Source organism: Acipenser ruthenus, chromosome 5 (assembly GCF_902713425.1).
Source record: "Acipenser ruthenus chromosome 5, fAciRut3.2 maternal haplotype, whole genome shotgun sequence".
Taxonomy (NCBI): Eukaryota; Metazoa; Chordata; class Actinopteri; order Acipenseriformes; family Acipenseridae; genus Acipenser; species Acipenser ruthenus.
In genome coordinates, this window is record NC_081193.1 from 40,629,732 (window position 1) to 40,655,472 (window position 25,741).

Sequence of the window (25,741 nt, forward strand, 5' to 3'; positions counted from 1 at the left end):
TTGTTGGGGTCTGCTTGCCATGATTGCTAGATCTTTTCTGGTGGCACTATTCTAAACATTCAGTTTGGCTGTTCAGCTAGTAAGGGGCTTTCTGGACTGGTGGAGATGGTGGTGCAGATAAAGCCTTATAATTCAAACTTCTAATTGGGGATATGTAGTTAGGCCATTTTACAACATACATTTTACCTTTTGATTAAAATGGCTCCCATGTATTCAACATGTTGTATAGCACAAAGACTAGATAAAACCTTCCCACAACAGTATTCCAATTTGTTAGTTAGAACCGTGTATTTTCAAGCTTTAAGAAAATACATCCACCCAAAGCATAATAAAGTACTTACTGTACAGCTCTCCGTGTTATCAGGTCTGTGAGGAATAATGAACGAGAAAACATCCAAACTGCCATTGCAAGCCTCAGGGGGGTAGAAAGAATTCTTACAGCTGGTCAATACCACAAAATAGTGAGTTGGGATGAGAATTTGAGTATCTGTGACATTCCTAAAAACAAAAATCATTAAAAAACGTGTTTTAATCCATTTTAAATATCATGAATTTCTTTAGAAGGAACAGACTGCTAACCTAAAGGGGCATTTTCAGGTATAATTAACACTATTCTCTACACAGCCACATTTAAATGTTTACTGAGGTAAATTTGAAGAGCAATTTATTGTTAATAAGCAGAAACGTACATAGAACCTTTATCATACTAACATTTATTGCACCCATTGATTAACACTAAATTAGCTGTTACCATGTGGTCTCACTGCTGGAAGAGAGTTAATTCTAAACCAGTGCATTTTGATGTAGTGTAAAAATATAAGCAGGGCAATAAGTATTGTGTCTATCAACATTAGTTATTTTCAAAAAGACACTGCTTACTGTTTAAGTTGTTCTGGAGTATCAAAGTGTCCATCATAGTTGTAATCAAATACTGGTCCACTAATTATATTGAGTCCATTTCTTTCCTTGGCGTATTTTAATAGCAGCACACTGTGAAAATGGATCCAGCTATCTGCAACAGAAAAGGAAATAAAAAAATAAATTAAAAAAAAGTGAGATTTTTACTTCTCAGGAATCAAATACAGTGTACTTTTCAGACACATCACATTCCATTATTAAGAAAAACCGCTGTTTTTTAGATAGATCAAAATTAAAAATATGTTTTGTTAGCAGACTAGAAGTTAACAAAAAATGCAATACCTTGATCATTTGTTCTTAAAGAGAGTAGGTATTAGGTCAAAAACAATGTGTTGTTTAGTTTAATTGATAAGAAATGTTAACATTTACTTCTCATTCACCAGTTACCTTTGAAAGCAGTATACATTGGTACCGTGTTGCTAGTAATCAGTGAGTCAGCTTTTCTGCTGGGTGGCCCTCGATCTAGAGAAAAATACATATACATATACATTAAAGCAGTTTGAAGATATACAACATATACTGTAGGTTTCTTGAAAGCAGTTAATACACACATTTGCAATGTAATAATGGAGATCACAATTAAGTTATCACCACATTTTAGTGCACTAGGGGTGGATTTGATCAATCTATATTCCAACAGGATAGAGCCGGATATTTTCAGAGCATTTTACAGCACTAGGAAATGCACCAGGATTTCATCAACCAATCCCAGGATAAGCATGAATACGTGGCTCTGATGCAATTCAGGGGGGCTGCCCTGCTATATAGGAAGTTACCTCACTGTTGTGGAAGAACAAATTAGCATCAGTGTGAAAAGAAATGTGCAGAAAATCTATAGCAAAAGCTCAAAGGAATTTGTTTTGCTGGTGAGGTGTATAAAAAGTTTTAAACCTTTTAAAAATAAGTATATCATGGTAAAGGCATACTAAAGTATAGTAAAACAAAACATGATCAACTATGGCTAGTAAACTGTCATTTTGTAAACTGCAATTTTGTATGGTAAATGTCTTAAGGGAAAGCATTTGTTATTAACCCTTTGTGATTTATGGAGGGCAGTTAGACCAACATTCTGCAAGTAGCTGCACATCACTGCGCATTATACATTAAACTAGTAACACTTGTAGCTTCTCATGCGAATATGACCAACATTAATAATACCGCACTTACTAGGGGGATGCAAGTATCCAAATGTAAGATTAGGATCTTTCTTGTAGCTCAGACAGCTTTGACTCCGACTGGCAGGGATACGAACATCAGCTCGCAAACAGTCAGCACTTTCTGGCTTTAAAGAACTAACATTTTCCTTTTAAAAAAAAAAAAAAAAAAAAAAAAAAAAAAAAGACCGAAGTAGTCAGGTCATGTATTCTTTGTTATCCTTTTAGAACAAATTATACTACTGCGTTGTATTTTAATTTATGCAAAACAATAAAAAGGTGACTTAGCCTTTTTCAGTGCCATGGAAAATACAATGCAGGGGTATATTTTCAAAACACTGGGTGCGGTTTTAATGGAGCGTCTCGGAGTGAAAAATTTAACAATCACCGATTGAAATCTGCTCTGACCACTCTGAGCTGCTCAGGAGGAGTGGAACTGAGCATGCTGTTAAGTGATTCTTTCACGGAGCTGCTCAGTTACTTAATACACCCATTTACTCCAGTCTAATTAATTAAAAAGCAAAAACACCCCATATAGCCCCTATTGTGCCACAGTAAATATGTCAAATACAGTGACCAAGCAGTATTTAACATAAACAAAAACAACAACAACAAGAACACCTTTAATGGTGGTTATTCATACTATTACAATACCATGCTTATCAGGAATGAAACCATTTCACAAACATGTAACCAACTGAATTTAGGGTGTGTATATTATTGCCATTTTAATAAAATGTATAGTAACTTACTAGTTTTTGCACAGTGTATGCACACCATAATGGCATCAGAAAATCCTGACTGTATCCATTTATATATTGAGAATGGTATAAAAGGCAGTATTTAGCATTTTGTTGCAAAACCCTTGGTCTTCCAAATGGCATGTGAAGTTCATTTGCTGTGTTCACTTGAAAAGAACAAGAATACACAATATTTAGACTTATTTTACATAATAAAAACATTCCTGAAACCTAACCTCTTGTCACTCATTCATACACTAAAACAACAAACAATACAAAACACGAGACCAGTTCAAATATCCAATATGAAATAGAGAATATGCATACGGAATTCTCAGGCAATACAAAACAAAACAAAAATGTTCAATTTATATAGTCCTACGCAGCGTAAAGAATATCCACTAGAAAGTGTCCTGGGGGCATCAGATGATTCTACAGCATTTTCCAAGCACTCCCACCTTTCACTTCCAGAGCTCGGCAAGTCTACGAAATCAAAACACACTGACTCTAACCCAACCCCAACCCCAACCCCAACCCCAACCCCAACCCCAACCTTAAGAAACCCCAGCCCTAAAACCTAACCCTGACCCAATACCTAACCCTAAACCTAACCATTAAAAACCATCTGATGCCCTCAGAACACTTTCTAGTGGATATTCCTTTGTGCTGCATATATTATTTACACAAATATAAAATAAAAACAATGAATTGGTAAAGGATCTTTACATAGTAATTAAAACAGCACATATGCAATTACTGTTAACATAGCCTACCCATGAATTAACTTTTTATTGTTTTTGAATGATTGTGACAGGGATGGTTGACGTGGTGACGTCAGGCCAGAAGCAGGAAGGAAAACAAAAAAATACTGCAGAGCAAAATAAAGGTTTTAAGTAAAACAAATCTTGCACACTAAATACAACCCTAAGGTCCGGCTGGGCAGTGGCCTTCACGGATCCGAAAGCTAGTTGTTCTTTTTACTTTTGGTTTTGTTGCTCTCGCTCGCTCCTCCAAACACCCACCCCGAACTGAGAGCACTGCAGGTTTATATACCGTGGCCGAGGGGTTTAACTAGCTAGTAATTATTCTATTACCCGTCGGCCACAATCTGCACAAGTTTATTAATTACGTGCGACTGCCAGCTAGTTTAACAACGCACTAGCCGACAGCCACACTTTACCACAAGGTTTTTAAATACTACTGGCAGAGGATGAGCTGCCGACCTTGTCTCTGCCAGAACACATTTAAACAATAACAAAACATACGACTTCACCGTCATATTTATAAATAAGTCATAATAATAATAATAATAATAATAATAATAATAATAATAATAATAATAATACTACAACAAAACAAATACAAAATAATAAATTGCCCTTTTCATGTACAGGGTTCTTGGCCCTGGTACAATGATCAAATCATGAAGGAAGGGAGCATCAAATAACTTATTTTATTTTTTAGTTAAGGATATTTCTTTAAATCCAATTTCTTCATTTGTTTTAGCAACCGATTACTTGAAAAGATAACAAATGACTTGACAAATCAGTGGTGTCACGCTGAATTCAAATACTTGTTTAAAAGCTCCACTACGAGCCTATACTCTTACCTTGATCTCCATTAAGTTCCAGTTGTTTGTTCAGGTTTTCTACCTAAAATATTAATTAGGAGGTAATGATATGAAGAAAATCTAAAGTATTACAAATAAATAAAACAGAACACTAATTAACCTAAAAAGAAACCAAGATGTGTATCCTGTTGTAAAGCAAAACCAGTGTCAAGCAGGGGATTCAATTTGCAGTTTATTTCAATATATGAAATTAAAAACTGTTAACCAAGTTATTATTTGACTACCTCGAATAAAAGTTGATGGTCCTGCTTTGATAAATTAAAAATATCTATCCATCTATTTTTTTAAAGAAAGGGTATCAAGGAGATGAGATAGTACCTCTGGATTACTAAGAGAACTGCATTGGCATCCCAGTGTATCTGACGGCAGCAGAGTAGTTATAGAACAGATGTCAGGCGATGACACCTCTGTAGGATGGACTGGACTATAGACAGGTCTCTTCAAAATATGATTCAGACTTCCATGGGTTCCATTGTTTGGTGCGGGTGTAATATTCAGCAAATCTAAAACAGTTCAATAACAGTGTTAAGATCTTGCTGGAACTGTAAACTTTGCATGTTTATTACAAGAACATAAGAAAGTTTACAATCGAGAGGAGGCCATTCGGCTCATCTTGCTCGTTTGGTTGTTAGTAGCTTATTGATCCCTAGAGGGAGCATCGAGTGCAAGACAGGATAGCAGTCTTCTGAGTGTATAAAATATGGCTTCAAGGATTTAATGCTAGCACAGGAAACTGTTTTGGTCTTTCCTACTTTTAAGGTCCTGAATTTTCATGAAAAATCAGTAATGTACTGCTTCTGACATTCAGCTAGGCCACAGGCTGCTGTTGCCGTGGTCTCTATTTATCCGTTCTGTGTTATGTTATCTCAGGATAACAGGAATCCCAATGAATAGGGAAGGGCAGTGAGATTCTATGTCATATAATGGTTTTAAGTATCTTCAGCAGGACCAACCACAAAATGCATAGCTGGTAGATATGCAGGGTATACATTGAAATGCTACAATAAAACAGAACACATGTTGACCTTACCACACAACAGGTTGTAGACTTCAATATTTTCAAATGGTTCCACTTTATTGTGGGATTTTATTCCTGGTCCATGTCCTATAAAGATTGCCTAAAGGAAAACAGAGTTTGTTATAATAGTTGAAAACCTGTCTGCATGTGATTATTATTTTTCTTTTTGTCGTCATTTTGGTCCGTTAACTATACTTATTATATAATTTTAACTTCGACCCAGTTACTTATATTTTTCATCAACTTTAAAATAAACAGTTTCTCTCAAGGCCTGAATTGATATCTATTGACAAAATGTATCCATTATACACTGCTGTGCAAAAGCTTTAGACATGTTGCATTTTTCTACTCTGATGCATTATGAGCATCAACAATTTACTCAAAGCACTCCACTAGTGTTTTCTACTATTATAACTACCTTGACCTGCATAAAGAAGAAAAAACATTGAGTGAAATAGCTCGCATCACTTGATTTTCAAGGTGTGGTATCCGAAGCATAATCAACAAGTACACAAAAACATCATCTGTAATTAATAAACCCAGGACTGGAAGACCCAAAGAGCTGTCTAACAAGGATAAGCAATACTTGAAGATAATAGCCTTAAGGAATAGAAAGAAGACAAGCGCTGAATTGACAACAGAACTGGAAGAAGGCAGATTTATATACAACGAGCATGTAACATTTTGACATCGTAATACATTAAAACATTCAGTCTTGAACAAAGACGACTACATGGTGATCTGATTCAAGCATTCAAAATTCTAAAAGGTATTGACAATGTAGACCCAGGGGACTTTTTCATCCTGAAAAAAGAAACAAGGACCAGGGGTCACAAATGGAGATTAGATAAAAGTGCATTCAGAACAGAAAATAGGAGGCACTTCTTTTTTTTTTTTTTTTTTACACAGAGAATTGTGAGGGTCTGGAACCAACTCCACTTCAAGAAGCTGCTTGGTGAGATTCTGGGATCAATAAGCTACTAACAACCAAACGAGCAAGATGGGCCGAATGGCCTCCTCTCATTTGTAAACTTTCTTATGTTCTTAGGTTCTTATGTAAAACATGCACTTTTAATAACTTTTTGCTTCCTTGTTTGAAGTTATACTGCAATGTCTTACTTCTTTTGCTGCATATTTTCACACCACAAAGCAAACATACATCTTACAAGCTTCACCGCAACAAAGTCCTTGTCCTGTATTGTGTATGCCTCACACAAGTAACACAAGACAAAAAAGTAGTTTGGACATTGGAAGGTTTTTCATATGTGTTATGTAGCTTGTCTTATAAAATAGCAAAAAAATATATAAAAGTAGTAGATGCGTTTGTCTGTTGCCCTACATCTGCCATTCAGCTACAGCAACTGCTGTGATAATATTCCCTTTTCACAAAAACTGTCACTTCTAGCTCTTGCTACTTTTCTACTGATAATTTATCCAGGCTTCTTTGTTCTAACTCTGTTGTATACTTCCTGTGACCGGCAGTGGTTATGGCAAACCACATTAAATTTCCCGTTCTGTCTGCATTTGTTTTGGCAGTGGCATTCAGGTCTTAAAAACTATAAGAAACTACAGTCAAGTAGTAGGCAATCACTTCAGCGCATGCCATTGCATTATAAGGGCAAAACCTCAAATCAATATAGTTTTTAAATTTGGAGTTAGCACGCACGTGCACGTAAAGTAGTGAGCCTAACGTGTGTGATAAATCTAAATTTACTGTCCCATTTACAAACAGAGAACGCATTAATTTACATGCACAGTATTTTGCTAATTTACATACCATACTGTGCACACTACATGTATGTGTGAGCGATAATTTAAGGTGCAGAATAAAGAGACTTACCCGTAATCACCCCAGCAGTCCTGGCGTATCTTTTGGTCAGTAGCTTATTGTGAAAGTGGAGGTGGCTTACATCGACTGGAAATGAGCGAGCAACAGACACAGCACTCAGCACGGAACAGGCAACGTAAAGTAAAACTACACTGCTTACCTTTTACCATGTATTCCTTGTCTGATTAAAAAAAAAAGCAAACATTTTCCTTTCTCCAGTTTCCAAAATTGCATTGTACTGTATTGTTTTGGAATTCTTCTTTAAAACAACCCGCCTCTTTAATATAACACGCATATTCAACATGTGCAGTCTGCATTGTATGAGTGACATTCCCATTAAGCCAATCACAGCTCACAGAGGTAGTAAAATAGCCAATCAAACAGCACACAGGATCAGTTTCCTCACACCCACAGCTCACATCATTTTGATTAGGGTAGCGAAGCGAAGCCTTGTTTAAACTATTTATTTTACTTTGTGTCAAATTTAAAATCAATAGCAAAAAAGTAGCTGGAGATGTCACGGAAGTGAAAGGTGGGGACGGAACACGAAGATTCCAAAATCGTTTGCCAGATTATTTTTTCACTGAGTAATTTTGACGACAAGGTAACATGTCTGATTTGTAGTGCAACGGTTGCAGTTCTGAAAGACTATACCGTACCATGTCACCGATATGCTGCACAAAGCAACGTATTTCCCTGGCTCTCCTCTGCGCTCTGCTCGGCAAGAATCACACTGCGATCTGCTGAAAAGAAATGGAAGAGAACCAAACTCCCAGCTGCCCTAGACCTTTACCGCACTCTCCTCTCCTCCTCCTCCTCTACTCTCTCCTCTGCTAAATGTGCTTATTTCCAATCTGTAATCCAAGCCTCCACTAACAACCCACGTAAACTATTCTCTACCTTCTCCTCCCTCCTAAACCCTCCCCCCCTCCTCCTCCCTCCTCTATCTCCCCTGATGACTTTGCCTCCTTCTTCTCTTCTAAAATCTCAGATATCCGCAAACTCTAACACATCTCCCTCCCCCGCACCCCCTCCTGATCCAACCCCTACACCCACTACATCCCCTACTTACTCGCCCTCCTTCTCCACCTTCTCACCCCTCTCAGACTCTGACCTCTCCTCCCTGCTCCAGGGTCACAAACCCACCACGTGTGCCTTGGACCCCCTCCCCACTCATCTCTTTCAAGCTGCTGCTTCTGCTCTACTCCCCTTCATCTCCTCCCTCCTCAACACCTCTCTACTTTCTGGTATCTTTCCCTCTGCCTTCAAAAAAGCCTCTATCACTCCCCTCCTCAAAAAAACTACCCTCGACCCCACCTCCCTCCAGAGCTACCGTCCTGTCTCCCTCCTACCCTTCCTCTCCAAAACCCTCGAGCGGACTGTACACCGCCAGCTCTCTGCTTTCCTGTCCAACCACTCTATGCTTGACCCTCTCCAATCTGGCTTCCGCTCTGCTCACTCCACTGAAACCGCCCTCCTGTCTGTCACCAACTCACTTAACCCTTTGCGGTCCATTGTCGGACTGGGTCCGACATTGCAATTATTCCTCACAGGTCCTTTGTCGGACTGGGTCCGACATCATTATAGCAACGCAATAAACGGGTGTTTAGTCGTTTTTTCTCCGGAAAAAGCCGAGAAAACCATTCAATTGCCGAGTGGTAGCGACAGGAGCCGAGACAAGTCGGGAAAAAAAAAAAAAAAAGGCGTATTTCATGAATAGTCATACATGGTATCAGGTATCAGATAATGGGCGTCCATAGTAAACAAGCTGGCTAAGTGCGTCAGCGCACTGAGACTATCATGGACAGTTGCAGAGCTTTTTTCAGATGTTATAGTAATAAAATAATGACTTGGATCGCATTATTGAGGAGTTTGGTGATAAAACGAGTGATCTGGAGATGATCGATCGGTATGTACGACTATTATTATTATTATTATTTATTTCTTACACAGCTGAACGCTATAGCAAACAAAAGGCTGGGGCGGGGCTGGAGATGCCTAGTGTGTGCTTTGTTGATATGCAGGGCCATTTAAACCCGTTTGACTGTGAAAAAAAATACTTTTAAACAGCGCGTATAAAATTAACTGCGCGTGTGAAAATTAATTAGACCTGGCGTGCCTGACGCGCGATTAATAAATGGACCGCAAAGGGTTAAGTGTGCCCGAGCTGCCTCTCTCTCCTCTGTCCTAATTCTCCGAGCTGCCTCTCTGCTGCCTTTGACACTGTTGATCACTCTATTCTACTATCATCTCTTGCTGACCTGGGGATCTCTGGCACTGCTCTGGCCTGGTTCTCCTCCTACCTCTCCAACTTACCAGGTAACCTGGCGTGGAGCAACCTCCACACCTCACCCTCTCTTAACTGGAGTCCCCCAAGGGTCAGTCTTGGGTCCTCTCCTGTTCTATCTCTACATCCGCTCCCTGGGCCCCCTCATCGCATCCTATGGTTTCTCATACCATTTCTATGCTGATGATGCTCAGATTTTCCTCTCCTTCCCCACCTCTGACTCCACCATCTCCTCCCGTATCTCTACCTGTCTGTCTGCTATTTCCTCCTGGATGCACTCGCATCACCTCAAACTCAACCTCTCTAAATCTGACCTCCTTTTCTTTCCCTCCTCCTCTCCCTCCTCTGATCTCTCTATCTCTGTTCCTCTGGAATCTACCACACTCTCTCCCTCTTCCTCCGCTAAGAACCTTGGAGTCACCCTGGACCCCTGCCTCTCTTATTCCCAGCACATCTCCACTCTGGCACGCACTTGCCGATTCTTCCTGAGCAACATCCGAAGAATCCGACCCTTCCTCACCAACTATGCTACCCAGCTCCTGGTCCAGGCCCTGGTACTCTCCCGCCTAGACTACTGCAACTCCCTCCTGGCTGGCCTCCCTGCGTCCGCCACCCGTCCACTCCAGCTCATCCAGAACTCTGCTGCCCGCCTGGTGTTCTCTCTGCCTCGCTTCGCCCACGCTACTCCACTACTCCGCTGGATCCACTGGCTCCCGATCACCGCTCGCATCCAGTTCAAGACTCTTGTACTAGCCTACAGATGCCTTGACCAGACTGCACCCAGCTACCTCCAGACCCTCATCTCTCCCTACACCCCCACTCGACCTCTCCGCTCTGCCTGCACTAGAAGACTAGCTCTACCTCCGCTACGCTCCCCTGCCTCCAGAGCCCGCTCCTTCTCCACCCTTGCTCCGCAGTGGTGGAATGACCTTCCTACAGATGTCAGGACTGCCCAGTCCCTGACCACATTCCGGCGCCTCCTTAAGACTCACCTCTTCAAACAGCACCTGTAGAACTCCTCTGTTTGTATCTTGGGACACTATCACCCTTCATGTAAATGTGCTTTATTTTGCTCTTATCTGCACCCTATTTTACTGCATTTAATCCTGTACTTCAAAATGCTGTAATCTGCCAAGTGTTTAACCTGTAGTACTTTGTATTTAATCACATCCTGATGTAACTATCACTATTTAATCATATCCTGATGTAACTATCACTATTATCTGCTGTATTATTGAATTGTGGTTTGTCACACTTGTACTTTGCTTGAACAAAAGTTATTGTATTTCTTGCTCTTATTGTATTACTTGTATTGTAACACTTGAAATGTATTTGCTTACGATTGTAAGTCGCCCTGGATAAGGGCGTCTGCTAAGAAATAAATAATAAATAATAATAATTTTGAGTTTACTGGAAATTAAAGAAGCTATGGCGTCTCAATGAAACGAAAGGACTTTCAAGAAGCCATGGAAAGTGCAGAATTACCTTGGATTTAGAAACTAACTGGTGGAATTACAATAGAGGGTGCACCATATATGACTGAGCAAAAGAGTGGATTGGCTAGTAAAGTACTGGAAAAAATTAGAAAGAATGCAGACGTACCCATTTTCTTACACTGGATTCTGCATCAACAGGCATTATGTGGAAAAGTTGCAGAATTAAAACAATTTATATAGACATTTTCGTGTCAACCCCATGGGATTCACCTGTCAGTCATGGCAGTGACACAGAGGTGGGGAAGTGGGTGTGTGAGCTTTCCTTCTCTCTGAGTGGCTGGGAGGCGGGTCTTGGGGGGGGGGGGGGGGGGATTGCTGGTCCTATAAATTAATACTTTGTTGTTTCCTCAGATCTGCCTCTTTAGACCTGAACAACGAGCAAGCGGTCACGCTGCTCAGTAAAGATCGTGACAGATGGGAGAAAAGTCCCAAAGGAAACATAAAGAGAAGGACCTAGAGAAATAGAGAGAAAGCAGGGAAATCCTTGGGCAGACCCCAATAGTGTTTTAAAACTTAGCTGAGGAACAGTGAAGTGTAGGACGGAGACCCGGGTCGTACGGGTAGCGGCGACTGGGGAAAATCACGCTGCAAAGTGCAGCACATTTATTTTGTAGTTTTGATTACTGCGTTTTATTTTCCCTTTTTCTTTTTGCCTTTTCGTTTTCATTATTTTTGATCACCTGCGAGTGCACCTGTACTGGACTGTGTACCCTGCCTGGTATTCCCGTAGGTTCTGGATACCATAGTTGGTAGCCAGACCACGGACAACAGCGCCCTCTGCGGGCTAAAAGAAAATCAGTACAAATCAAAAGATTAAACAAAATAAAACTGAGCACCTGTACAGTGTTTCGGCTACAACTTCTGTCTCCTGTGTCAGTGAATACCCACACCCCGTCACAACCGGTATATATTTTTTAACGGCCCCCCAAGTGAACAGTCTTAACTTAAATGGCCTTTGCTGACAGATTTTTCCGTTCAAACAAATTCATAATAAAGTAATTCAGCAGGATGTATTTGTTTCGCGTTAGTGAATCAAAGGAACAAATCTGTTGAATTAATTCACTAGACTGAATGAATCAAACTAATCAAGTAAAAAGAATCAAACTGCACTAGTATTCATGCCAGAAGAATAGGTTTAAATAGCGCTCCTCTATCAGTGGTTAAAGCTTGGTGTCCAAACAAACTAGTTAATCGCTCACTTTAATGTGCACAATACAATTACTACCCTTTAGTGAATGAAGCTCATTTCATTATTCAGAGTGGGGTGCCTCATTTACATTATCATGCATTACCATACAAATCACAAATTCATTCTGATTACCATAGTGTGGAACAATAAAATGAATGCGCACCATAATATTCCCACTATTTCACACGATAATGAATAAAATTGCAATAGTAAATACGGAAATCACTAATTTGCACGGTAATTGCAATTATCATGCAACAAAGTTTAGCGCCCTTTTGTAAATGAGGCCCAATGAAGTCTGAATCTCAGTTGAAGATCTGTGAAACACTTACCACTGTATTAAATGCAGTCTGCAATCTAGTCAAGCACTAAATACTTGCCTCCATGTTTTTGAAGATGTTGTCAGAACCATGGAATCCCCCTGTACAATCTTTCAGATTGCCTGGTTTCCTAAAAGAAGAAAGCAGAAGAACTGTATCAAATAATGTGTGAGTGTGTGTGTGTGTGTGAGTGTGAATAATGTGTTAGGGTGTAAGCATAGCTAAATTTCATGCGATATTTCTTATTATAGAGACAGTTATTGAGAATTATATTGAGAACTTTGATGTAATATTTAGAATTGTTTTTTACAAATAAAAAAAAAATGTCATGCGTTTCTTTAAATGTAGGTGATATACTGACTTGATTAACCTAATCTAGTAATTTTTGAAAACATCACAAATAGGTCCCAGCTCTTACCACGTTTCCATGAACCACATAACCCGGGTAGGTGCTCAAGTTACCCCCCTACACCTCCACTTCCATGTTTTTAAATTACTCAAGTTGACTCCCAATTTGAATGGGAGTCCTAATTCTCTGGTCCAATTTCACTCCTCGTGCTGGCCTAAATTAGGGCTGGGAGGAAATTACCTCACTAAATGCCAATCAAAAATGTTGTAGGGGGCGGGAACATAGCGTATAACTGGACATTTTGGCTGGTATTAAATTTGGCGGATTTGCTACCTTGGGGGATTTTGACGGTTTTGGAATTGCTGTTCACCTAGCAAGGTCACAAAGAAAAATGCAACGCAGTTTTGCATTTATACTTTTAATTCCAAAAATATTAAAATAAATGTTTAGCCTACTTAATGAAATCTGTCTGCTAAAAAAGCATCTCATTTACAGTAACTCGTTCTACTAGCATCTACAATGTCACTGCAGCAACTTGGAAAACAAAGGCCTTCTAATCAGGTAGACTAGCAAGCACTGGTAAAATCAGCACCATTTTATACGGTGCAGAACTAATTTATTTCAACGTTTTGTTTTGTTTATGGACTTTGCAATACCTGCATGGTGTGTGTCTTTAGTAATATCTGCAATGTATCGACAATAACAATCAGCCATTTTGTTACATACTTTCTAACAAGTCTGACATAAACAAGTTTGGCTGTTAATTAAACCCTTGTAACAGTCATACTACAGTAGAAGGTACAGTTTACACTGCCTCAGGGTTTCTGATCAAATCATCAATTCTAGATTTTTTAAATCCTTTGATGGAAATGTCCGGTCTACTTTTAATGTTTTCAAGCAAATTGGCTTAATCACTGCCATTCTCATATCCACTTTGACATCTGACACGTTATTTCCCTTGTCCAGTGCTTCTTTCCCTGTTCTGCATACCAGTTTGCCAGAGGTCTATGTACTGCATGAAACAAATGTGAAAGAATACCTAGATGGATTTATTTTTTAAATCACTGACAATTTGACTGTAATACCGTCTACAGCGAATACATGTCTTGACCTTAACTCACAAGTATTTCCTGCCCAACTCACGTGATAACTTGAGTAACTCGGAAAAGCATGGAAACGCCTCCTTTTCTCTGAGAATTCAGACCAAATCGAGTCCACTCAAGTTGGCTGTCCATAGAAATGAAGTATATGACTTTTTTCCCCATGTTTCCATTTGCACCATGGAACCAGTCTGTAACCCTAAATCTCCATTCTAGTGAAGACTGCTTCCATCTGTGATCTTCAATCCAATCTACTACCCGATTCATTTTGCTTGTGTGTATTACGTTTTTGTAGAGTTGGCATTTTATATTAAATATACCTTCCTAAACACGAAGACAGGCAGACCAGTAAACATATAGATGGATATACTGATACATATTTCAAAACCATTTACAAACATATCAAAAGTACAGTCAATTCTCATTAAACACATTTCCTGTTGCTATGAATTTTCTACATGGTCCCAGCCAAATTTAGCAGTCGCTTACTGTAAATTACTTCTTATAATATGAATTAACTTAATTTCCTGTTTGTGCAAATTATTCTGGAGCCCCGCAGGGAAGAAAATTTTGAATAAAACTAAACTGCCCTAGTTTGAACAACTGAGTGTAAAGGGTATTGGGAAATGATTGACTTGCATCCAGATCAGCGCCTCTGTAGTGTATTTTAGTGCTGTTTTGGGACTGCTGATCCTATGATGCATTTCGAATTGGCATTGACAAAGTTTGAGTTGCCACAGTGCTGATGCTTCAATCCCATTTCTATGAAGCAGCACAAAAATAAATAAATGTATTACATATATTGCAGACAAAAGTGGAGATGTTGAAAGCTGTGGAAAATGTACCTCAGTACAAGAAAAAGGAAGATGTTGCTGCAGATTTCTCAACACTTTCTCAATTACTCTGAAAAACCATGATACAATAATACAGGTCTATGAACAACAAAATGTGGATGCAAGTTGTCAGTGTTTCCGATTTGCACAATACCTTGGTGTTGCGGACACCTTGTTTTTGTGGTTTAAATTCCGTGATCAGAATGGGACATGCAGATTTCAAGTGCAGTTAATTTGCAATGTCTACTTTAAGAGTTCACTTACAACTGTATTTTCAATACCATGCACAGTACTTTTAAAATGTATTATGTTTTTCATTGTACTATGATTGAAATTTGATTTTGGTGTTTCTGTAACTTCAATAGAAACTGACAGTATGCATTTGGCTTAAACTTTGATAAGACCATTTTTTTTGGTGGCCCCTTGAAATTCATATTAAAATGAGAGTTGACTGTATTTTAAGTTAATGTTGAAGGCAAAAAAACAAAATTAATGAAAATTAAGATAAAACTTATATGACTGGATTCACATATACTGCTAATTTACCATAGATAAGGCAAGCTAAGATTAGTGCTAATAATGTTCTTTGAAACCAGTCCATTTTCAATCAGAGCTACTAGCTCAATACATCAGATTTCTTGCATAGTCATAGGTACAATAACTCCTGTTTGACTTACTGTGCTGCTTGCCACTGAGATTCCATATAGAAATGAACAGGTTCAATTCTGATGTTGTTGGCGAAGTGAAAACGCTTTGGTAGGTGTTGTTTCATATAAGGTTTAAAGTGCTGATCGGGAGTTTTGCACTGAAATAACAAATCAAAACCATATAAATAAATCACCCACAGTCCAATAACAAATAAATAAAATAATACATTTAATAAATAAACTTACTGAAAGATTTTTCACAATGCCTTCATAGTCAACTGAAAAAGTCAAAAACTACAATTATTAAATGTATTGGAAATGACACATACTGGCCAGTGACAGTTTCCTAAACTCAAAATGTTATACCATACAGTAACTGATTGCAACACTTCTTTTGTTCAATAGCCACAAATCTTAAAGGAAGAAAATACTGGACCGGTACTGAAGTAACTATAATCTAAGTTAGTTCTTATATATATATATATATAATTTAGGAAGAACCATGATTTCAAAAGTCTCCATATGCACTTCTAATAATGAGGCAATTTGTTCAGAAGTCAAATACTGTACAAAACATATGGAATAAAAAAATACATACAAGTGAAAAAGTCCTCTGGTAGATTCTTTGGTTGTAACCGAGCAGCAGGTCCAGGTATTATGATGAAGTTGTCCACATTATCCATGTACTTAGATATATATTCTGCCTTCTGACAGCTAGCTTCTTCCATCCCTATATCAAGAACATCATTAGTTTACCGTATTTTCTGTGCATCCATTAGGCGTAGAACTAAAGCACTTCGCGTTTAGTGCAATATGAACTACAAAACCCTCTACCAGTAACATTACGGCTATATGAATAGTTACAATAAACAATAATTTAAAATGCTTAAAAATGTGGCATTCAGTTTTAAAACTAGTTTTTAGATATTTAATAAGGTTATGAATTTTTAAGAAATATTAAAAAAAACAGGATTACTGTCAAATGTTATAAGTATCAATGATCAGCTTTAGGACCGTAGCAGCAATGTGCAATGATGTAATGCTGGGATATCCTGATGTATCTAAGAACATTATCCAGGATCCCCACCAGGACCAACATTTCTAACCGATGATTACTGCTCCTGGTCTAGATTCAAACCTGCTAAGCATAGTTCTCCAGCTCAGGACAAAACAGAAGAAATACAGCCTGAAACAGGAAATACAGCAACAAGAATTGGTATATATGAAAATAAGTATTACTGTAGTTGTAAGTATTCATTTATAGGTTTTACCTGATTACACAACAGGTATATTCTGTAATATGAACTGTCTTCTTTTATTGTAACTATTAAAAGTATAAGGCCAAATACAATATAAATATTTCCACAAGGTTTGTATTAATATTCTTATCTAAAATTTAAAAAGCAGTTACCATGATCAGAAAGGAGGACAACGTTTACACAGTTATGCAAGTCTCTCTGTTTCAAACCATCCATTAGCATTGCTACCATCTTGTCTACTCTAAGCAAGGCCTGAATTACCTGTGAATAAAAGCACAACATATATAAAAGGTCAAAATATAAACATGATAGACATATTTAGGCCCATGTGCAAGGGCATGGGCAAAGGCACGTTTTCTAAAATGTTTCTCTGTATAAAACTAGCAATAAATTGCTCAGAACAATAATTGACCTGCTCCTAGTTTTACCATTAAAATAGCTATGCTCCTTTTTGTCTTTATCTTTCCACTCGCTACTACTAGAGTTTGACAGTGATATGCAAAATGATATATTTACATAAATTATTCAAAGAATTATTAAATTTAACAGTTTATATCTAAAATGATTTAGTGTAAAAAATGTTGTTTTTTTATACTTTTGGGCCATGTTTATATCAATTAGCTATTTAGTAATTACTTTCCACCACCATATCTAAAAGGAATTATACGGGAATCACCAACTTTAAACCCTCTTGCTGTTAGGATTAAACCAGTTTGATATTCTTTAGTAAACCTGACAAAAAACCAGCTACAGAATGCAAACAAACTCACTTCATTGCTCACAGGTCCAAAGTGATGCCCAGAGTGATCTGGTTCATCAAGGTACAATGTATACAAGTCAGGTCTTAAAGAAACACAAAATGAAAAATAATCTATTTAGAAAAAAATGAACTTGTAGTGCAGAAAACCAAAAAAATATAAACCTTTACAATTATGCATTGAATACAGGAAGCAGAGGTAATTTCCTTCCTGTCACCATGGAAACTATCACCCAGATTGGATGAGTTCATAAACTCCCCAACACACTCTCCTGAGGGATAAGCACCTGTGCCAACCAGTGTACAAATACAAGACAGTGTTTTACCTTTGTTCAGAAGGTAAACTCAACCACTTAAGGAGACTCAAAATCCTCTCTTCAAATGGTATGCTCCTGCAAAAAAGAACAGTTTAACAAATGTAACTTTTTTTATCCAGCTATCCTTAATAATGGCATTTTAAAGAACCACCTGTTCACCAATCTTTACAAACAGCTTTTTAAATAAAAGTGTAACTTAACATTTAGCATACCTGTGTAATGATATCTGGTGCTATCATGTATTTAGGGTAAATGAAATTCAACAAATTAACTATACATGTCTTAGTCAATTAAAAGTTTCAAAAATATATATTTTACCCACTTGCTATATATCTGGTAGATATCCGGGTAAGTCTCATTGATTGCAACATCTGATCCAGGCCAGAAAAATGTTCCCGACTTCAGATTGTGATACTTTGCAGTCAACCAGATCTGGGAAAAAACAATCATGAGCCTCCCGCAGCTGAACTATGGTATCTAAGTTTACAACCACAAAAGCTAAGATATGAATCTCATGTATGGGAGGTCAGTTCATTCTAAAGCCTTTATCACCACAAACAGGTGGTTTTAGAATTTTTACCGATATCTGTGAAATGTAGTCCCGGGCAAACCGTCCATTTCTTTTTATCCCAGATAATTCTCAGAGGTCCTCTGATTTTTTTTAAAGGACATCGGGACCTTCTGTAAAATTTCAAAATCAAGTGTCCTGTGTCTTTTTATTCCTGTGCGAATCAGCCATATCAGTGTTATGTTAGAACTGATATACACATTTATGGGCTATTCGCCTCAAAGCAATACCAGCCTTTACAATAAACTATAATATTAAAATTTGCACAATCTGTCCTGAGATTCTACAGTTCAGTAAAACGGTACGATTGGGCATAACCAAAACTGGGGACAGGCGAAAATACAAAACATAATTGCCGACTCAAAGTAATGCTTTGAATGATGCATGAAGGTATGTATGGAAATACACATCACTCAAGGGACGAAATAGTTATTCTATCCTTTGGAAAAGAAGGTACAACAAAATGAAAAGGCGCTCAGTTTCTCCATCTTGCACAGGTTATTTACATCCGGTTCAATGTTTACAAATCAAGCACAAAAAAGTGCCTTTTCTGGCATGAAAACCGACTTTTCTTAATGAAAACTAATCCACTGGGAGGTTACTAGATGTCTTCTGCTTTTGACCAACTCTGAGTACAAGGTATTCAAGTATAATTAATTCGCGAGTTTGAAAATCTCAGATTATGCTTAGAATTCTCAGATTTTGCTCATAAGTTTTACATTAGTCCCAGTTTTAGGACAACATTCTCTACCGACCAACACAACAGATCGAGAAACAAGCAATTATATTTCAAATGTATTATTTTGTATTCACAAAATGCAGGTCCACCCACTTATGTCAATGTGCTGGAAGGATTCCCTGGAGAGGTAGGCACAAGCCTGAAAGAGGGTAGAGGAGGAGTGTACAGTAAGCAAGTTACCATGGCTCTAAGGAAGGACATATGTATTCATAATTACCCTTCACAAGGAAGGGTATTCTGGGAGGGAAATTTCAATAAAAGTGAACCTAAATGAACCTAAAACACACAACCTGATGAACCTAAAACACACAGCCAGACTAAACCTAAATTACTGAAATCTGAAAGAACAGGTTATGAAATTGATGCGCTGTCATCCCCAGTCGCCTGACCTTAACCCCATTAAAATACAATGGGATGAGCTTGACAGGAGAGTGAAAAAGAGTGTAACCAGCATAAAAATGCTCTGGGAGATGATTAGGACTGAATGGACAAACACAGATGACGATGCCCTGCTAAATTTGTGTGACAGAATGCCAACAGCATGTGTAGCTGTGATTGTTAACAAAGGTGTAAAGTTTGCAGTAAAATGTCGCAAAACATACCCTCTGTTGAATTCTCTTTTAAGAAGGTTAACACATTTTCATATAAATCAATAGTTAGATTAGTAAGATTTAGTGTACCCATAATTTTGACCACGAGTGTGTGTGTGTGTGTGTGTGTAACTGGAAGAAACAAATGGTTAGACATGTATATTGAAGTATTTACAAATGAAATAGTAACATGCCTAAGAAGTAAAGATAAACTAAATTTAACTAAGAATGAAAAAGAATAAGCATTAAAGGAATTAATAGAGGATGATAGTATCATTATAAGACCATAAGATCATTATAAGGTTCTGGGGTGGTAGTAATGAACAAAGATAATTATATAAAGGGACTGAATTGCAAAACATAAATACATATGAAGAAGTAAAAACTAACAATAATAACAACATAATAAAGTGAGAATTTTAGCAGATGGATTATATAAAAATGGGTTTGTATAGAAAGAATTAAACACAAAAACACAAAAACAGGTTTGGTTAGAGGTAACCCAAAAATGTACAAAAGAAAAACACCCAATGTGAACGACTGTTACCACAATTGATAACCCAACATATGTTATTGCGGAAATAGCTGAAAGGCAGCTGCAGCCACATGCTGAAAGCTTACCTAGCTATGTTAAAGATACAACACATTTTAATAATATAAAAGGTTAAACTTCCAGAGAATACCATTTTATTTTGCATGGATGTAAAATCCCTGTACCCCAGTGTTCCCAGGCAAGACACTTTAGAAGCATATAAAGAGGCACTGGAAAATAGACTTGATAAGAACATGAACCCTATGGAAGAAATATTAAATATGATCAAGATAGTTTTAGGAAATAGTTATTTTACATTTGGAAATAGAAGTTACAAACAGAATGATGGCACAGCAATAGGCTCAAAAGAAACCATTCGAATACAGAAGATATGTGGATGACATATTTGGAATATGGACACATGGAGAAGAATCTCTAGTAAAGTTTCATAAATTAGCAAATGATATCCACCATAACATTTCGGTGGATTTAAGGTGGACAAAATCTGAAATTGAATTCTTGACACCTTGGTTAAACGTGATTAAGGATCTATTAAAACAGATCTTTACTCGAGACCTACCATATGTCATCTGCACATCCTATCTATATAAAAACAGCAATTCCTAAAAGACTGAGTATAAGGATAAAAATAATCTGTTCTGATGAAAATGACTACAAAAAACAGAGAAAGGAATAAAAAATAAATCTGAAGAAAAGAGGATATAAAAGAACAAATTGTTGAAAGAGAATCGAGAAAACTTGACAAACTCAATAGGTATGAACCACTTGTTTAGAAGAAAATGGAAGAGAGGGTTAAGAAAGTACCATTAAGAATTACATATTCTAAGTTATTACCCAATATTTCAAAAATAGTTTGGAAGGTTTTACGTATACTTCATAATTCAGAATAAATGTAAAAAAATATTTCTGAAAGCACTGTTCGTAGCTTTTAGCAGGGAGGCAAATTTGGCTGACATTTTAGTCCACAGTAAACATAAAGGGATCACAGATACATTAAGGGACATTGAAACCTGTAAAAGCAAATGTAAAGTGTGCAAATATATTGGTAAAGATAAAAGTGAAATTGCAAATAAATGTAATAAAATAAAATATGTAGGAGAGACAGGTACATCATTATATAAAAGAATACAGAACCACCTATCAAACATTCAGCACTTTACAAGGAACAAACACCATGGATGACCTAAAGTTTGTGGTTTTAGAAAAAATTTAATTAGATTATGTACTGCAGTGAAATCGACTCAATGAGTAATTGTCAAGATTTAGTACCTATCCAGTCTAGCTATAAATCAGGTCACATAACCTTAAACACAGGAAGTGATTAGATATCAGGAAGATTAGAAGAATCTGTATATGCAAAATTCAAGCGGAAAAAACAAAACATCTTCAACACAAGAAAGGAGGGACACAATGCTGCTAATAACATGTGAGGAAATAGATTCTAAAACCTTGGTTAGCACACCTTTAAGGCCATAATATACTTATATACACAATCCATTAATGATTTGCCAATTACTACAAAGCTCTCTTATTCAAGTTTGTCAAAGTTCTCCAAAGGCCTGTTAAGCAGCAATTAAAAAAAAAAAAAAAATGCTTTACTTTTTCTTGTACAGCTCCAGAATCTTAAAAAAATCCTTCTGCCACTGCTCCAGCTGCCTTAACATAGCAGTTGCTAACTTTCCTTTTCACATCAATTGCTCGTAAATATTTCTTCTAAAAATCATATACTATTATGTGCACCTTTCTATGTAAATGTGAGGCATACTGAAAGGTCACTATAATTAAACATTCATTAAAATACTTCTCTGGCTCATAGTCTGTTGAGCAGTGGACAGAATTCAGCTAGATGCTAGGCATCAGAAGTGTAAAATAATAGAGTCACTGATACAGACGTGCTCAAATTTGTTGGTACCCTTACAGCTCATTGAAATAATGCTTCATTCCTCCTGAAAAGTGATGAAATTAAAAGCTATTTTATCATGTATACTTGCATGCCTTTGGTATGTCATAGAATAAAGCAAAGAAGCTGTGAAAAGAGATGAATTATTGCTTATTCTACAAAGATATTCTAAAATGGCCTGGACACATTTGTTGGTACCCCTTAGAAAAGATAATAAATAATTGGATTATAGTGATATTTCAAACTAATTAGTTTCTTTAATTAGTATCACACATGTCTCCAATCTTGTAATCAGTCATTCAGCCTATTTAAATGGAGAAAAGTAGTCACTGTGCTGTTTGGTATCATTGTGTGCACCACACTGAACATGGACCAGAGAAAGCAAAGGAGAGAGTTTTCTGAGGAGATCAGAAAGAAAATAATAGACATGCATGGTAAAGGTAAAGGCTACAAGACCATCTCCAAGCAGCTTGATGTTCCTGTGACAACAGTTGCAAATATTATTAAGAAGTTTAAGGTCCATGGAACTGTAGCCAACCTCCCTGGGCGCGGCCGCAAGAGGAAAATCGACCCCAGAGTGAACAGAAGGATAGTGCGAATGGTAGAAAAAGAACCAAGGATAACTGCCAAAGAGATACAAGCTGAACTCCAAGGTGAAGGTACGTCAGTTTATGATCGCACCATCCGTCGCTTTTTGGGCGAAAGTGGGCTCCATGGAAGAAGACCCAGGAGGACTCCACTTTTGACAGAAAAACATAAAAAAAGCCAGACTGGAATTTGCTAAAATGCATATTGACAAGCCACAATCCTTCTGGGAGAATGTCCTTTGGACAGATGAGTCAAAACTGGAGCTTTTTGGCAAGTCACATCAGCTCTATGTTCACAGATGAAAAAATGAAGCTTCCAAAGAAAAGAACACTATACCTACAGTGAAACATGGAGGAGGCTCGGTTATGTTTTGGGGCTGCTTTGCTGCGCCTGGCACAGGGTGCCTTGAATCTGTGCAGGGCACAATGAAATCTCAAGACTATCAAGGCATTCTGGAGCGAAACGTACTGCCCAGTGTCAGAAAGCTCTGTCTCAGTCGCAGGTCATGGGTCCTCCAACAGGATAATGACCCAAAACACACAGCTAAAAGCACCCAAGAATGGATAAGAACAAAACATTGGACTATTCTGAAGTGGCCTTCTATGAGTCCTGATCTGAATCCTATCGAACATCTATGGAAAGAGCTGAAACTTGCAGTCTGGAGAAGGCACCCATCAAACCTGAGACAGCTGGAGCAGTTTGCTCAGGAAGAGTGGGCCAAACTACCTGTTAACAGGTGCAGAAGTCTCATTGAGAGCTACAGAAAACGTTTGATTGCAGTGATTGCCTCTAAAGGTTGTGCAACAAAATATTAGGTTAGCGGTCCCATCATTTTTGTCCATGCCATTTTCATGTGTTTTATTATTTACAATATTATGTTGAATAAAAAATCAAAAGCAAAGTCTGATTTCTATTAAATATGGAATAAACAATGGTGGATGCCAATTACTTTTGTCAGTTTCAAGTTATTTCAGAGAAAATTGTGCATTCTTCGTTTTTTGTGGAGGGGTACCAACAAATTTGAGCACGTCTGTAGATACCGACAACCGTCGAGAGTATATTGTCCCTCTGCTACAAGACTACACGATTAAAAAGCCTCGAGATAAGTTCTCTAGTTTAAAGATAATAGAAAAAACTGCACAGAAGCAGAACAGCATTAAAACACGGCAACAACAAGACAGAAACCCAAATAAAGTACGACGGGTGGAAGACAGGGCATGCTGAAACAATAACTATTTATAATGGCCGAGCATTGGCCATCTAAGACTATTTGGTTTCATGTTGTTTTATTATTTGTCTGGATTGAAGCAGCCTACCATTTATTACAGGAAACTGGCAGAACATCTGTCTGCTTGGTTTTTAACTGCTACATTTCAGTTCCCTGCTGTGCAAATTGTGGGTTTCCTTACAACACCACAGATGTATATAGGAACAGCGTGCACCGTTATGTATGTCATACTGACTTGCAAAACTTGAACTGATGTCAAACAAGTCTCCCAAAGTGGAGGCTGAAATATGTAGTACAGATTATGTAACACATATCCGATACTAACAGCAGTCACAAATGTAGCAATATAACAAAATACTGTTTATGGTTTTGAAAAATGACAAAAAAACATAAGACACCCACACTTCATAAAATGCAATATGTACCATGTAATCATGTATGTGTAAATGTACCCTTACAACAAACTGATAACATGTTGAAGGACTGTGATGAGAGCATGCTTCCAAGATATTTAGAAATGTGTTCCTTTTGTTTCAGAAGCGTAAAACTATTGCTGACCATTTATTTAATTTGGTAATTGGATTTGGTATTTGCTTTTTTGTTACACTTAGTTTAGACAGTTCAAATGTTTGTCTCTCATATTGTGGGAATGTTGTCAAAAGCTCCTTGGAGTTTGAGTTTGAAATCCCACTTACACAGACAGAAGTGTCTGTTGTAAGTGAAGATAGCAGCGTGAACTGTGTTTTAGAAGTATAACATTAAAGTTGCATTAGAAAAATAAAAATGCAAAAAACAAAGGAATATGAACCGGGAACGGAGGGTAAAGTTATTGATCATTTTGCCAAACCTAAAACAGTTGAAGATCTAAATATTGTTGCCAGCAATGGGTTCGAGAAGTACTGCAAAAGCAGAGTTTAAATCTAACGTCTGTGTAAATTGATGAAGCTATACAAATTGATGATGAAAATGCTGTTGTTCCTGAACCTGTCTAGAAGATATGCAAAATAAAAACGAGAAGCGTGGTGTTTATGTGGAAAGTAATTTTGTGGTAGAATGTGGGGTAAAATTGCTGCTACATAGGACCCTGAATAGTATGCAGTCTTTACCCAAGGATGTAAGGTATGCATAAAAAATGTGGGTGCAAAAACATAAATGTAGTTCTGTTATTTAAATGAGGAATGAAAAACTTCATCTCCCTACCCAAGAACAGTTAAGCTACCGGTTTGTAATTTAACAAGCCAGGCAGGTATAAAACAACAGATTTCAAAGTCAATAGCTGTCTTTCTGTAGGTAAGGACCTGTGTATAGATCTGAATATGGTGTACGTTAAAACAAAGTATATTACATCTGTGATTTGTGAATAATATATTTAAAGTCAGTAAGCCAGATTAGTGGTCTGACAAAGTTATGGATCCTGTTATAGTGCTCCGAAGCTAGGATTTATTTTTGGTTTGTACTGTTTGTTAAAAGATGCTGTGTTCCCACTGGAAAAGGGACACCACAGAACAAAAATATAGAGGTACCGTCCTGTTTAAACCCATCCTTTGTTGTCGGAAGTGCTTTATCCACCAAAGGTAGTGTTTGGAACCCAGAACTGTGTTCAAAGCTATACATAGTTTTACGTTTGAAATGTGTAATACTATAATTAATTAATTGTTGCGTAATAAAATGGTATTCGCTTTTCTGTTGAATTGTTCTGACTGTGGTTTCGTTGTTGAATCAACAGTTTTCTG

The 25,741-nt window shown here is 37.5% G+C and overlaps 1 protein-coding gene across 1 annotated transcript in view; it reads right to left on the minus strand.

Annotated features, from left to right (window-relative positions):
* Positions 1 to 25,741, minus strand: part of LOC117403254 (ectonucleotide pyrophosphatase/phosphodiesterase family member 3-like) — a 46,185-nt gene that overhangs the window by 1,306 nt on the left and 19,138 nt on the right. Inside the window, exons 7-22 of the mRNA XM_034005270.3 lie at positions 18,165 to 18,274; positions 17,852 to 17,917; positions 17,539 to 17,611; positions 16,921 to 17,029; positions 16,108 to 16,239; positions 15,756 to 15,787; positions 15,540 to 15,667; positions 12,641 to 12,710; positions 5,473 to 5,560; positions 4,761 to 4,945; positions 4,422 to 4,464; positions 2,825 to 2,979; positions 2,086 to 2,221; positions 1,306 to 1,380; positions 880 to 1,012; positions 342 to 498 (exon numbers count right to left, since the gene is read on the minus strand). Coding sequence (XP_033861161.1) covers positions 342 to 498; positions 880 to 1,012; positions 1,306 to 1,380; positions 2,086 to 2,221; positions 2,825 to 2,979; positions 4,422 to 4,464; positions 4,761 to 4,945; positions 5,473 to 5,560; positions 12,641 to 12,710; positions 15,540 to 15,667; positions 15,756 to 15,787; positions 16,108 to 16,239; positions 16,921 to 17,029; positions 17,539 to 17,611; positions 17,852 to 17,917; positions 18,165 to 18,274 — 1,692 coding nt within the window. The remainder of the gene's footprint in view (positions 1 to 341; positions 499 to 879; positions 1,013 to 1,305; positions 1,381 to 2,085; positions 2,222 to 2,824; positions 2,980 to 4,421; positions 4,465 to 4,760; positions 4,946 to 5,472; positions 5,561 to 12,640; positions 12,711 to 15,539; positions 15,668 to 15,755; positions 15,788 to 16,107; positions 16,240 to 16,920; positions 17,030 to 17,538; positions 17,612 to 17,851; positions 17,918 to 18,164; positions 18,275 to 25,741) is intronic.